This window comes from Mixophyes fleayi, chromosome 7 (assembly GCF_038048845.1).
Source record: "Mixophyes fleayi isolate aMixFle1 chromosome 7, aMixFle1.hap1, whole genome shotgun sequence".
Lineage (NCBI taxonomy): Eukaryota > Metazoa > Chordata > Amphibia > Anura > Limnodynastidae > Mixophyes > Mixophyes fleayi.
In genome coordinates, this window is record NC_134408.1 from 79,775,255 (window position 1) to 79,787,479 (window position 12,225).

At 39.7% G+C, this 12,225-nt stretch overlaps 1 protein-coding gene across 3 annotated transcripts in view; it reads right to left on the reverse strand.

Moving 5' to 3' along the window:
- The window catches only part of OSGEPL1 (O-sialoglycoprotein endopeptidase like 1), a 188,650-nt gene that overhangs the window by 43,311 nt on the left and 133,114 nt on the right, over nucleotides 1–12,225 (reverse strand). For all 3 annotated transcript variants that reach the window (XM_075180030.1, XM_075180032.1, XM_075180031.1), the window contains exon 6: nucleotides 800–930. In XM_075180030.1, coding sequence (XP_075036131.1) covers nucleotides 800–930 — 131 coding nt within the window. The remainder of the gene's footprint in view (nucleotides 1–799; nucleotides 931–12,225) is intronic.

A 12,225-nucleotide genomic window follows, 5' to 3' on the forward strand; every position in this document is an offset into this window, starting at 1 on the left:
CGATGGTTATGACAGATGAAGAGCACAGGTCTGAAGATAAATCTTGTAAACCATGTATAGTGTGTACACATGAATCAGCATGCTGATCGGGACTTTTACTCGTTCGTAAAATCGTTAATGATATTGCATCAGGAGAAATTTTCTGTGTGTGTACCCACCAGCCTTAGTAAGGAAAACATTGATATCTTGAAAAATTGATAATGCTTTGTAGGGAGAGAGCTTTAAAATATACTTAATTTGCTATTTAAAGCAGAAAAAAATATGTTGGTTTGTCCCTTTAAGTATATTGTATACCATGGTGAAGAGATGCTTTATAACACGTTAATGAATATGCACTGATTTAACCGTTCTGTCAAATGTGAGAACCATGCTTTAACTCACTTTTTTTTCCCATTGACGCCTATGTGTAGAAGCTCTTAGCCGGTCATGCAGTGATGTTTCAGTTGAAGCACAATATTTCAAAAGTTTAACTAATACTACAAAGCAGTTCTGAATAGATTGTATTAAAGTAAACATACTGTCTCTTTGCCATTTATTATATTGGGGAATTGAGAATTGTTTTACTTAACACATTAAATGATATATAACAAACATTTTTAAAATAAAACAAATCTTAGTACAACTATTGTCATAAACTATCTTGATACAGATGAAAATAAAACAATATAAAATAAGCATGAATATGTGTAAACAGTTGATTCATGTATGTAAAATAAATAAGCTACTATGAAAATCCATTACACTCACAAATTTGATTGCATCTCTTAAAGCAATTTCAGTTCAAGTCCTGCTATCTTACCAGGCAACCATGACTCCGTTGTCTGTGCAGAGTTGCGGCGGTGGACACAACACAGACATGTCCATATCATCTGTTAAATGTTGCAGCATTTTGCGAACATATCCATTACTAGCCACTCCGCCAGATACAACCTAAGAATGTAGAAAAGGGAAAATGTAATCCCTGTTGGAAAAGTCCATATATTCCTAGGTAATTTCATATTCAACAAAGTGGATCTCATTTATGAAGCACACTGGATAAAGGGCACCTTGATTTTGCACTGATGCACCTAGATGGTCCACTCAGTGCACTTTAAGAAGCAACTCTCTGCTTTTGGGAGATACCTATCCATAGTAAACTAGGTTTGTGTGGAGGCAGAAAACTCTCAAGCAGTGGACAGTTCAAAAGTATAAACATCACATCAACCTCTATTTTAGGACGACCCCTTTCCTTAAATAGGACTATTTACAAGACTACCAAGAAAGTAGATATTAGAGTGTACATTAAAAACCTTCATATGCGATCACAGGATTTAGATGTAACAGTTTACAGACATTATGTAATCATATGTTGTTTAACATGGATATAGATCTGGATAAAATATATTATCAAATACTCTTTTGAGTTAGGATCCTTACTTGTGATGGGTTATTAAAAGAATCGCATTTGAAAATCAATGAAATTGTAACAAAAATTATCAGTATTGAGTATTTATGTAGACATAGAATATTCTAAAACTGGAACAATATTTGTTATACAAAATAGGGCACCAGAAGCACATGTATACCAATTGACACAAACTGTACTGTATAATCTTTGTTTTTGTTTTTTTGTTTTTTATATATATATGGTTTGTGCTAGACATTCAGCTATATAAAATGCTTTTTTCGTAGTTTTGTGCCTCAATATTTCAGCAACGTATTGTTTATTATGGAAATATTAATAATCACTTTTTTCCAGGAGTACAGTTTCAGAAAATATATGAATTTTCTCACTGTGGAGGCTTTTGCAAATATTTAACTTAATAGCTCTATTGGGAATGTGGTCCAAACTTTTGAAATGTATGCTGGTTTACGCTGCTGTATATACATTGTTGCACATATTGCTTGTGAAGACATTTTGCTAAACCTTCCACACTCAAAATGTTAAGTCAGTCAGCAAATTTACTTTTCATTTCAGTAGACTGCTTAGTTTTAAGACCCAAGATAGCTCCTCCTACAATTAATCACCATGGGGCAACAGGAAAGGTGTACAAGTAATCCCAGCAGTATACAGCATGCAATAGGGGATTTAGTTGGGTAGGTAGAAGCAGGACATTGAGCCCTGATTCATGGCCAACTCCAAACAATAAAACTAGTTACGGAAGAAAGGGAAAACCAGCCGCTCAGATGATAAAAGCCAGCGCCAACTGAATATTCTGGACTCCTCTGCCTAACTTGTCTACAATAAATATTCCACTGTTCAAGAACTAAAAGTTAAGTCCATCTTGTAGAACAAACAGTAAGGTTGAGACTGGAGAGCCCAACTGTGTGGAATAGCACAGTTGCATTACAAATAATAACTAACCTAACTCAGCAAAACATAAGTACACATAGTCTAATACTGGACATAAAACCAGGGTTACTTCTTTAAATAGGAATGTTTATACCTTAGGGTTGCAGTCAATGGGGATGATTCAAGTTCTTTATATTGTCACTTCAAGTAGTAAAGAAACATACACCCCCAGGTACCAACTGATACTGGTCATTTCCAAGAAGCTAATATTGTTTGCTTTTACATTGTTGTGTTACTTAGGGGTTTGCATGGTTTATATCAATGAAGGGCAAAAGGCAACCCTCAGAGCCTTCACCTGCAGTCCCCAGCTCCTTCCTATTTTTGTTAGATTGTTTGCTATAGAGCTTATAGTACTTGTTCAAAATGCCTGCGGATGTTATTAAAGATAAGTGTCTTTTTCTTTGATTAAATATATTATTTTAACTTACAGAGATTAAGGGTAACATGCAGCCCTATTGAATGTTAGAGGGCCTCATCTTGCGGAACCCGAAGTTTATCAGTGGTTTATATTTATTTAATTATACACGTGTGTGAAACAACCTCGAGTTTACCAAAATCTGTGTGTTTTAATTATATTAAAACATTTATGTTTTCCAAAAAGAAAAAAAGAATACAGTGCTTATCCACCAAATGTGTACTTAAAAATGTATGCAAAATAATATTAAAAAATATGTAATGATTAAATCTCTCACAAATATAACATACAATATAATTGTCATTTTAATTTGAACCACAAATCACGTACAGTCAATTACAACATAATTACCTTTCAATAAAAACATACAAATAGATATACTACATTACGCACATAGCTAACTGTGACCGAGTCCCTGCATTGTCCGACCACCGCACACGGTGCCGGACGGGTTAACTTACTGGCGCTAGGCGCCGTGTGAATAAAATAAATGTTTTAAATAAATTAAACGGACAGCTGCAATGTGCGCTGTGGCACTGCGACAGTAATACTCAGCGCCACAGCAGTAAATGGGTTAAACATCCGCGCTAGGCGCCGGGAACAGTAAAAAATGTATTTAAGGGTTAGCTCCTGGCACTAAGCACTGTAAAATATGTATACTATGTGTTTTATAAAATTAAAGTGTATGTTTAATGTAGAGGCGCCAGGCACCGGTAGTGTAGCTATGAGCAATTTAAAACTGTGTGAAGAGCAGTTTATCTATGTGTATTTTAAATGTATTTGTAAATGTGTGTATGATTAATAATAATAATAATAATAATAATAATAATAATGTACTTACCAGACCCTGGCAGTCCAGGGAAGCCCTGGATCCTTCACCCCCCCAGCAGCAAGCTTTGGTGGCTGTCGGGGGGTGAAGGGACTTACCAATTAGCCTCCTGGATGCAAATAGATTCAGGATATGCAGTGCTGCCTGGGGGTCCCAGGAGGCTAAGCCGCATACTGGAGCTCAAAAAGCTTCAGCTAGAGGCAGGACAGGAGTTGCTGCCCTGGAACCTGGCCTCTCTTCCTCTCATACTATTTTTGGCCTGGGGGACAGCCAGATCTCAGAGCAGGGTACCTGGAGGTAGTTAAGGCGGGAGATTTAAAAGATAAATCCCCTGCCTCAGACAGACTGCCACCAGGGAGGAGAGTGGGCTGAGCCCCCCTCTCACTGGCAGCTTGTGAACAGGGGGTAAAGTACACTCTCCCCTGCCACTAGCTTTAATCTTAAAAGGTGTTAACCCCTCTGGGCTGATTCACATGCAGGCTGCATGAATCAGTCCAGATTGGTTAAAGGGGCAGTAGGCTGGATTATCTCCTGCCAAGCTAGTGTCCCAAAACTGTATTTAAAGAGCCCTGTGTTACACTGAAATGTATTATACCATCTGTAATTCTGGATATCACTAGTACCTCAAACTAGTGTATGTAATTGTCCTTTTCAGGACTTCCTGAGCTAATAAATATCACTGCTTAAGGTACACACTTTGACGCCTGCTTTCCTGCTATGATTCCTTTGACATGCAGATTAGACCAAATTTAATCTGTTATCCGGCTGTTCAGCATTCCAACGCTTTGCCCGCTACCTGCAGCTCTGGCCAGTGTGATAGCCCAGGGGGAACCATCCACAGCCACCCTGATCTGAAGGCAAGAGGTCAGGGGACGGTGGCAAGGCAAGCCCAGCCTGTCCCCAGGAATACAACAGACAGGGTGGCATAGGAGATCCATCCTGTCACACTAACTAATTGATAAACTTGGACACCTGTTAATTTGTCAGAGACATCAATCACATAACAGCAAGATTAAATAAGAGAATCTTATGCAGACATAAGAATAAAAGATAACAATAAAAAATAATACATGTAAATATGCAGACCAATAAATACTATAAAGAATAAGTGAATTAGGTATTGCAAAAATATATAAAAAGACAGATTCTTGTCTCTAAGCAGAAATATCCACTAGCTGTCAGTGATGCTGAGTGATTGCTGACAGTAGGATCAGATGGTGGTAAATGTAATGATGTTTCTCTTGAATTGGTCTTCATTTAACCGTCTTGAGTAACTTTTGGTCCTGGATGTTACTTTGACATGTATCACCTACCTAAACATTGCTGCAGACCAAGTAACCCCCTTCATGGCATCAGTATTTACTGATGGTAGTGGTCACTTTCAGCAGGATAATGTGCCCTGCCACACTGCAGAAATTGTTCAGGAATGATTTGAGGAACATGACAGAAATTTCAACATGTTGACTTGGCCTCCAAATTCTGCAGATCTCAATCTGATCGAGTATATGCGTGATGTGCTGAAAAAAACAAGTCCAAGTCATAAAGGCCCCACCTCACAACTTAGAGGACTTAAAGGATCTACTGCTAATGTTTTGGTGGCAGATACCACAGAAAACTTTCAGAGGTTCTGTGGAGTCCATACCTCGACGGGTCAGAGCTGTTTTAGAGGCATGAGAGGAACCTACACAATATTAGGCAGGTGGTTTTAATTTTGTGGCTGACTGTTATATCCACTCAATCAACCAACCAGATGCAGTGATGGTGAGTGAAACATGGTGAATGCTACTAACAAGTAACAGTCTGTTATAAAGCTGTCATTTGCAGTGGGGGAAATTGCTATGTTGCAGAAAACAAACTTTATTGTGGAGAGACAGAGAAATAGTCGCAATCGCTGGTAACCGTACAGAGGAATCTACATTGCCATTGGGTGAGGGTATAGGCTGGCACTATTATCAAGAGCGGTTGCATTTGCCGAACTTTGCACTTGACCACAGAAATTATGTGACCTTATAACAGGTCTTTAAATTGGCTAATAATGTTACAGATATTGCGAGATATGTAAACTAGGCAGGCTACATGCCATCATATGTTGTCAAAAATAATGTACTGTTTTAAATTGCTGAAGTGAAGGAGAAAAAGGTAGAACAATTAGTAGTTCCACAGGTTCATGCACCCTTAGTGTTAGAAGCTGCACACACCCAGGTGGTTGGTAGACACTTAGGGGAAGGTAGAAAGAGGGAATAAGTTCTATGCAGGTTTTACTCGCTCAGAGTCTACTTAGCCGTATCCCATCCCACTGTAACAGTACATCCACAATTGGAAACGGCTAATAAGTATCCTTTTATAAAAAATAAGGGGCCATGAGAGGAGAGAGAATGAGGACAGGCGGTTACAGAACAGTGTTTACAAGTGTTAAGAAGACAAAATTCCCATTCATGCCCTGACAGACATGGTTGAAAGGACACTTAAGAATGTAAAGAAAGCTCTCTTTCGCAGTGATGCACTCTCCATGGTGTCTGTATCATTAAGGTTGGCGATGCTAAGGGGAGCGATATGTAGAAAATAGGCCTATTTGCCACACCTCTCCTGTTTGTGGATAGATACAGATCCAAGGAGTCTGCAGACAGGGTTAAGTCCTTGCAAAGTAAAACTCCTAGACTGAACACACACAGGTGGTGGACAAGGGCTAATGAAGTAACAAGACCAAAGAGGGGTTTTTGGTATTTAAACTATATTGTGAATACGTGCAGTGTGACCGATGCTAGATAGTGGCTGGTGAATAGGCAGGAGAACTTTGCCCTAGCCAGAGTAAGGTCGCCTGGTGACATCCTGATGAAAAGTGTGCGGCTTATCTGTGATGTGAATATTAAAATCACTGTTTATTTCAAGCCAAAAGTTTTTGATATAAACATATAGTGGGGATAAGCGCTCTAATCCTGTAATGACAAATCACCCTGCCACGAGCTGCACGCAGAGAGACTCTCCCAGGACCTCAAAAATTAAATTATTAGCAGTTACTGCTGCGCTCAGTGACGGAACATATAACACACCACATCTACAAACTCAATTAAGCACAATACATTTGGCGTGTGAGAAACATGTGGTGTTCCACAACGATAAATCATGCACTGTTTGATCCTTAAATGCACCAATGGACTCTCCAACTTGCAGATAAACTTATAGCTAACCAATATAGTTTTCATAACATAAATACCGTTGTAGGCTCAAATCTGAATAAAAGTGTTACTTCGTTAGATGATATCCGTCCTCCCAAGGACTGCAGTTTATATATGATCCATAATAAGTCTGATGATAAGCACTGTATTCCTGGAGGAAGGCTGGCCACCTGATGGTAAGCGCTGATTGCGGTCTTAATATCCAGCCGACAGAATGCAATCAGGTGGTTCTGGGTATCGTAGGCCGTGTCTTTGGTATCCTAATGGATCCTCCGGCAGTTTGCACTGATGAACCTGTGAACACCGATAGTGCCCTTCCGATCCTCATACACAAACCAAGGAAGACCAAAGTAATCAATCAGTAAAAAAACTTTATTGTACCATACAAAGTACATCAGTACTTACACTGAGGTAATGTTCAAGATGTTCATAATAACTCCTCAACGCGTTTTGTCCCCATATGGACACGGCCTACGATACCCAGAACCACCTGATTGCATTCTGTCGGCTGGATATTGAGACTAGAGATGGGCGGGTCCGGTTCTCCGAGAACCGAACCCACCCGAACTTTGGGTATCCGAGTACCGAGCTGAGCAGCTCGGTACTCTCCCGCCCATTCCGAATCCAAATCGAGGCCGAACGTCATTGTGACGTCGTCGGATCTCGGGACTCGGTTCTCGCGATACTTCAACTTTATAAATACACGCCTCCACAGCAATCCATCGCCATTTGACAGAGGGAGAGAGCAGGGTGTAGTCATAGGCTAATTAGAGCAGGGACAGAGAATACCATATTGTTCTTGCAATTGCTCTAACCAAAATCGCTAGTGCAGAGAGGAGGATAGAGGTTTATTATTTTTTCTTCATATTTGGCACTCCCCAGCGCTTTTGGGGTGTCCCCCATAATTGTGCATTAATATTTCTGGCTGTCAAAAGTCATATCTGTCAGCAGTATCTACTAAATAATTTGTAGCACACCTCAGTGTTTTTGGGGTGTCCTCCCTAATTGTGCATTAATATTTCTGGCTGTCAAAAGTCATATCTGTCAGCAGTATCTACTCAATAATTTTTAGCACTCCTCAGTGTTTTTGGGGTGTCCTCCCTAATTGTGCATTAATATTTCTGGCTGTCAAAAGTCATATCTGTCAGCAGTATCTACTCAATAATTTTTAGCACTCCTCAGTGTTTTTGGGGTGTCCTCCCTAATTGTGCATTAATATTTCTGGCTGTCAAAAGTCATATCTGTCAGCAGTATCTACTCAATAATTTTTAGCACTCCTCAGTGTTTTTGGGGTGTCCTCCCTAATTGTGCATTAATATTTCTGGCTGTCAAAAGTCATATCTGTCAGCAGTATCTACTCAATAATTTTTAGCACTCCTCAGTGTTTTTGGGGTGTCCTCCCTAATTGTGCATTAATATTTCTGGCTGTCAAAAGTCATATCTGTCAGCAGTATCTACTCAATAATTTTTAGCACTCCTCAGTGTTTTTGGGGTGTCCTCCCTAATTGTGCATTAATATTTCTGGCTGTCAAAAGTCATAACTGTCAGCAGAATCTACTAAATAATTTTTAGCACTCCCCAGTGGTTTGCGCTCAGAATGGATTCAAAGCAGTCCACATATGATCTAAATGAGCAACCAGGTTCTGTCACCAGTCCTGATGTTAGTGTTCCCAGTACGTCATCTGGCCAAGGCGATGTCAAACAACAGAGTGTTTTCAAATTAGTGCAAAAAACAAAAACCCAAAAAAATTTTACTGTATTGAAGCGAAAAAGAAGTGTAACTGAGCAAAAGTTAAGTGACGATAAAAAAAAAATTGCAAGCATGCCATTCTACACACGCAGTGGCAAAGAGAGAATGAGGCCTTCACCTTTGGCTATTAGTGGCAGATCCCAAAAAGTTACCCAGCCTACAATTGGTGCACAACTACTGTTACGCGTCAAAGCCGAGCTGCAAGATAACAGTGAGGCATTACAGGAGAATATTTGCTCTGATTCACAAATGACAACAATCCCTGTGGAGAGTCCATCCAACAGTGGGATGTCTAATCGTGACCATTCTGTTAGTCTACCCATAAAGAAGGGCCCTTTCAGCAGTTCTGCTGATGTGTGCCTGAACAGCCCGAGTGTAGCCGGTGATACACCAAGTGAGGATGACACTTTGTCTTTAGAAGAGGATGTGGGGGAGATTTGGGTATCCGACGATGAGGATGCGGTTGATTGTGTAAGTCCTGCAGCAGTGTGGCACCAGTGGGAGCAGTTCTGGCATGTGAGGTTCTGGCACCAATATGCACTTTCCAAACACAAGCAGGGATGACGCAGGGGGCAGACCACAACAGTTTGACATCTGGGCTGGTTTGAAGGATTTGTCAAAAAAATGTGTGACCTTGACCATAATTCCAACCAATCCTACTATTAACATGCAAAGGATGGTGGAGGGCCTATCAGGGATTAAACTGTATTTTTCATAATTTTCACTAATAATGTTTGGGTGTAATATACACCCAAAGACGAGTGCTCAATTGCTAAGAGTCATTGATGGAGAGGAAGACAAGCAGGCTTGTCTGTAGAATTTGCAGGCAAATTGTGCTGCGTTATATAGGTAACACCCAAAGAGAAGAGCTCCATTGCTCCATTGCTAATTGTAATTGCTGAAATAGAAATAATAGGGCTGACAGTCTTGGTCTAAATCTGCAGTTACATTTTATTGTACCATAGCTCATTGCGAAACTGGAGAGGTGGCAGGGTTTAGTGATAATCTTCCTCCAACAATACTAATTCATCCCAATATCCCAATATCATAGAAGTCTGTGTAGTATGATGTAATTGCTGATAATGGCCTTCCAAAGGGAATGACTAGTTGATTTTAGGGCAGAGCTGTCACGGTTTTTGGGCAATTCTTTTACAGCACAGCAAATATCAAAATGTTTAGCGGACTCATCTGCATCACCACTGGGTGTCTTGGGAAAGCAATTTCTTTTATTACAAGCAGTTGCCAGAGAAACTGAAGGAGAAGACGTCCCAACAAGATGTTGATAAGTCTGGGATCCTTGCAAAGAAAATTAAGTATTTCATCTACAATTAAAATATAGTTAGCACATTTACTTTGTTTTATTGCACACTATAATTTTATGTAGCACCTTTTCAAAATCTATTATTAAGGCAATCACTTGACTCAAGCTAACTGTGTCTGCACTTTCTTCACAGGTAACTACTTCGCTGGACTAAAGTATATTCCCCTCAAATGCTAGTCTTCTTGCAGCTGCTGTATTCTCCTACATGCTGTTGCAGAAACCACAAATTGACCCTAAATGTTTATGGACACAAACAGCATCTCCTGCATGTCATTTTTCAAAAGTTCTGTAACACCAAGTTGATAGTGTGTGCAAAACAGGAAATGTGATGGAATTCAGCCCCGCTGTAATGCTGGACCAATATTGGGGTCGTAATCAGAAATGACATATCCTCAGGAGACTCCAAGCAGGATTAGCCATCTTTCAATGACATCCCTTAGTTTTTGGAACAGTTTGTCAGCTGTATGCCTCTTAGTGAAGCTGCTGATACACAGAGTAGCCTACTTCTCAAAAATGTGATGCACCTGGGTACATGCTGCTGCTGTCCATGCTGGGGAAGGCGAAAGACCAACCCAGTGGGCTTTCACAGTCATATAATCTTTTGTTTGCCCAGTTCCGCTTGTACACATATCTGTGGTTAAGTGTACAGTGGGTAGAATACCATTTTGTCACCCAATAATGACATTTTTAGGAACTTTCCGGTACAGGAGAGAATAAGCTTTTCTAGTAAAATGGTATAGTGATGACATTTGCTAACAGGGACATAACACCTCAATTAAATGTCTTAAACCAACTGTATTAATAGTGGACATTGGACACAGATCTAACGCTAGCATAGTACCCAGGGCGTCTGTGATCCGCTTTGCGACTGGGTGACAGGTTTCATTCTTGCTTCCTCTTGCAGAGGATTGTTTACTTGCCAATTGTTGGGGGGGAAGATTGCAGGTGCTGGGATGTAGATGAGAGAAGGGAGGTAGATTATGCTGGAATGCTTGTTGTTAATTTTTTTTTAACCAAAGTTTCTGATTTTCCCAACAGTTTGCCAATAACTCGCTGAAAAATGACGAAACATGGATGAGGATCCCAGATGGTTAAGGTCCCTACCTCTACTGAGTGTGGCTTTCAAAATGTTACAAATGGATAGACAACTCTTTCCAGGATTCGTGTAAAAATAATTCCACACTTAAGAGGTGGATTTTTGGTCTTATGCCCAGGCATGACAATGGCCTTTTTGTTATCACTGGCAAGAACTGCAGCAATTTTTCTTTTCAAGTGTATGAAAATCATATTGTGACATAGGAGGTGTTCAAAATTGAATAAAAAATGACTGGAAATTAGTGTTACTGAGGTTAATAATAATGTAGCTACAAAATAATACCTAAATTATGTTATTTTAGCACCAATAAATGTAATTTTTATAACAAATTGCAAAACAAAACCAAACAAAACCAAAACCAAAACCAAAACACGCAATGGCGGTTTTGCAAAACCAAAACCAAAACCAAAACACGACGGTAATCCAGATCCAAAACCGAATCCAAAACCAAAACACGGGGGTCAGTGACCATCTCTAATTGAGACCGCAATCAGCGCTTACCATCAGGTGGCCAGCCTTCCTCCAGGAATACAGTGCTTATCATCAGACTTATTACGGATCATATATAAACTGCAGTCCTTGGGAGGACGGATATCATCTAACGGAGTAACACTTTTATTCAGATTTGAGCCTACAACGGTATTTATGTTATGAAAACTATATTGGTTAGCTATAAGTTTATCTGCAAGTTGGAGAGTCCATTGGTGCATTTAAGGATCAAACAGTGCATGATTTATCGTTGTGGAACACCACATGTTTCTCACACGCCAAATGTATTGTGCTTAATTGAGTTTGTAGATGTGGTGTGTTATATGTTCCGTCACTGAGCGCTGCAGTAACTTCAAAAGTTTTTGATGAGTGACATTTGCCGACTGTCAGTGTCACAATATACATTGCGACACCGATACACTCATTCTAAGACTCCCAGGCCCTAAACTAAACTAAGAAAATGTAATAGTACTGCATGTGTGTATTCCAGTGAACACACAAATATGTGAATTAGCAGCTCCACCATTTTGTGAGTGACAGCAATCTTATTCAATGATAGTGCTGAATCTGCAGCTAACCACAGGATGTCATGTCAAACCATGGCTGTATTGCGCAAGTAACACGTCCATTAAGGCTTCTGCCTTAATCGTTGTAATTTCATTGCTTTTTGGATTTTGAGTGAAAGAGTTTCAATGGTTTTCTTACATTTTAGATGGTGTGTAAATGCCACAATCCTTAATCGAACATGTTAAACCGTAAGGTTTTTTGTCTAATGAATTTCATAGCTTTTTGCAAAGTGAAAATATTTCTAATTTAA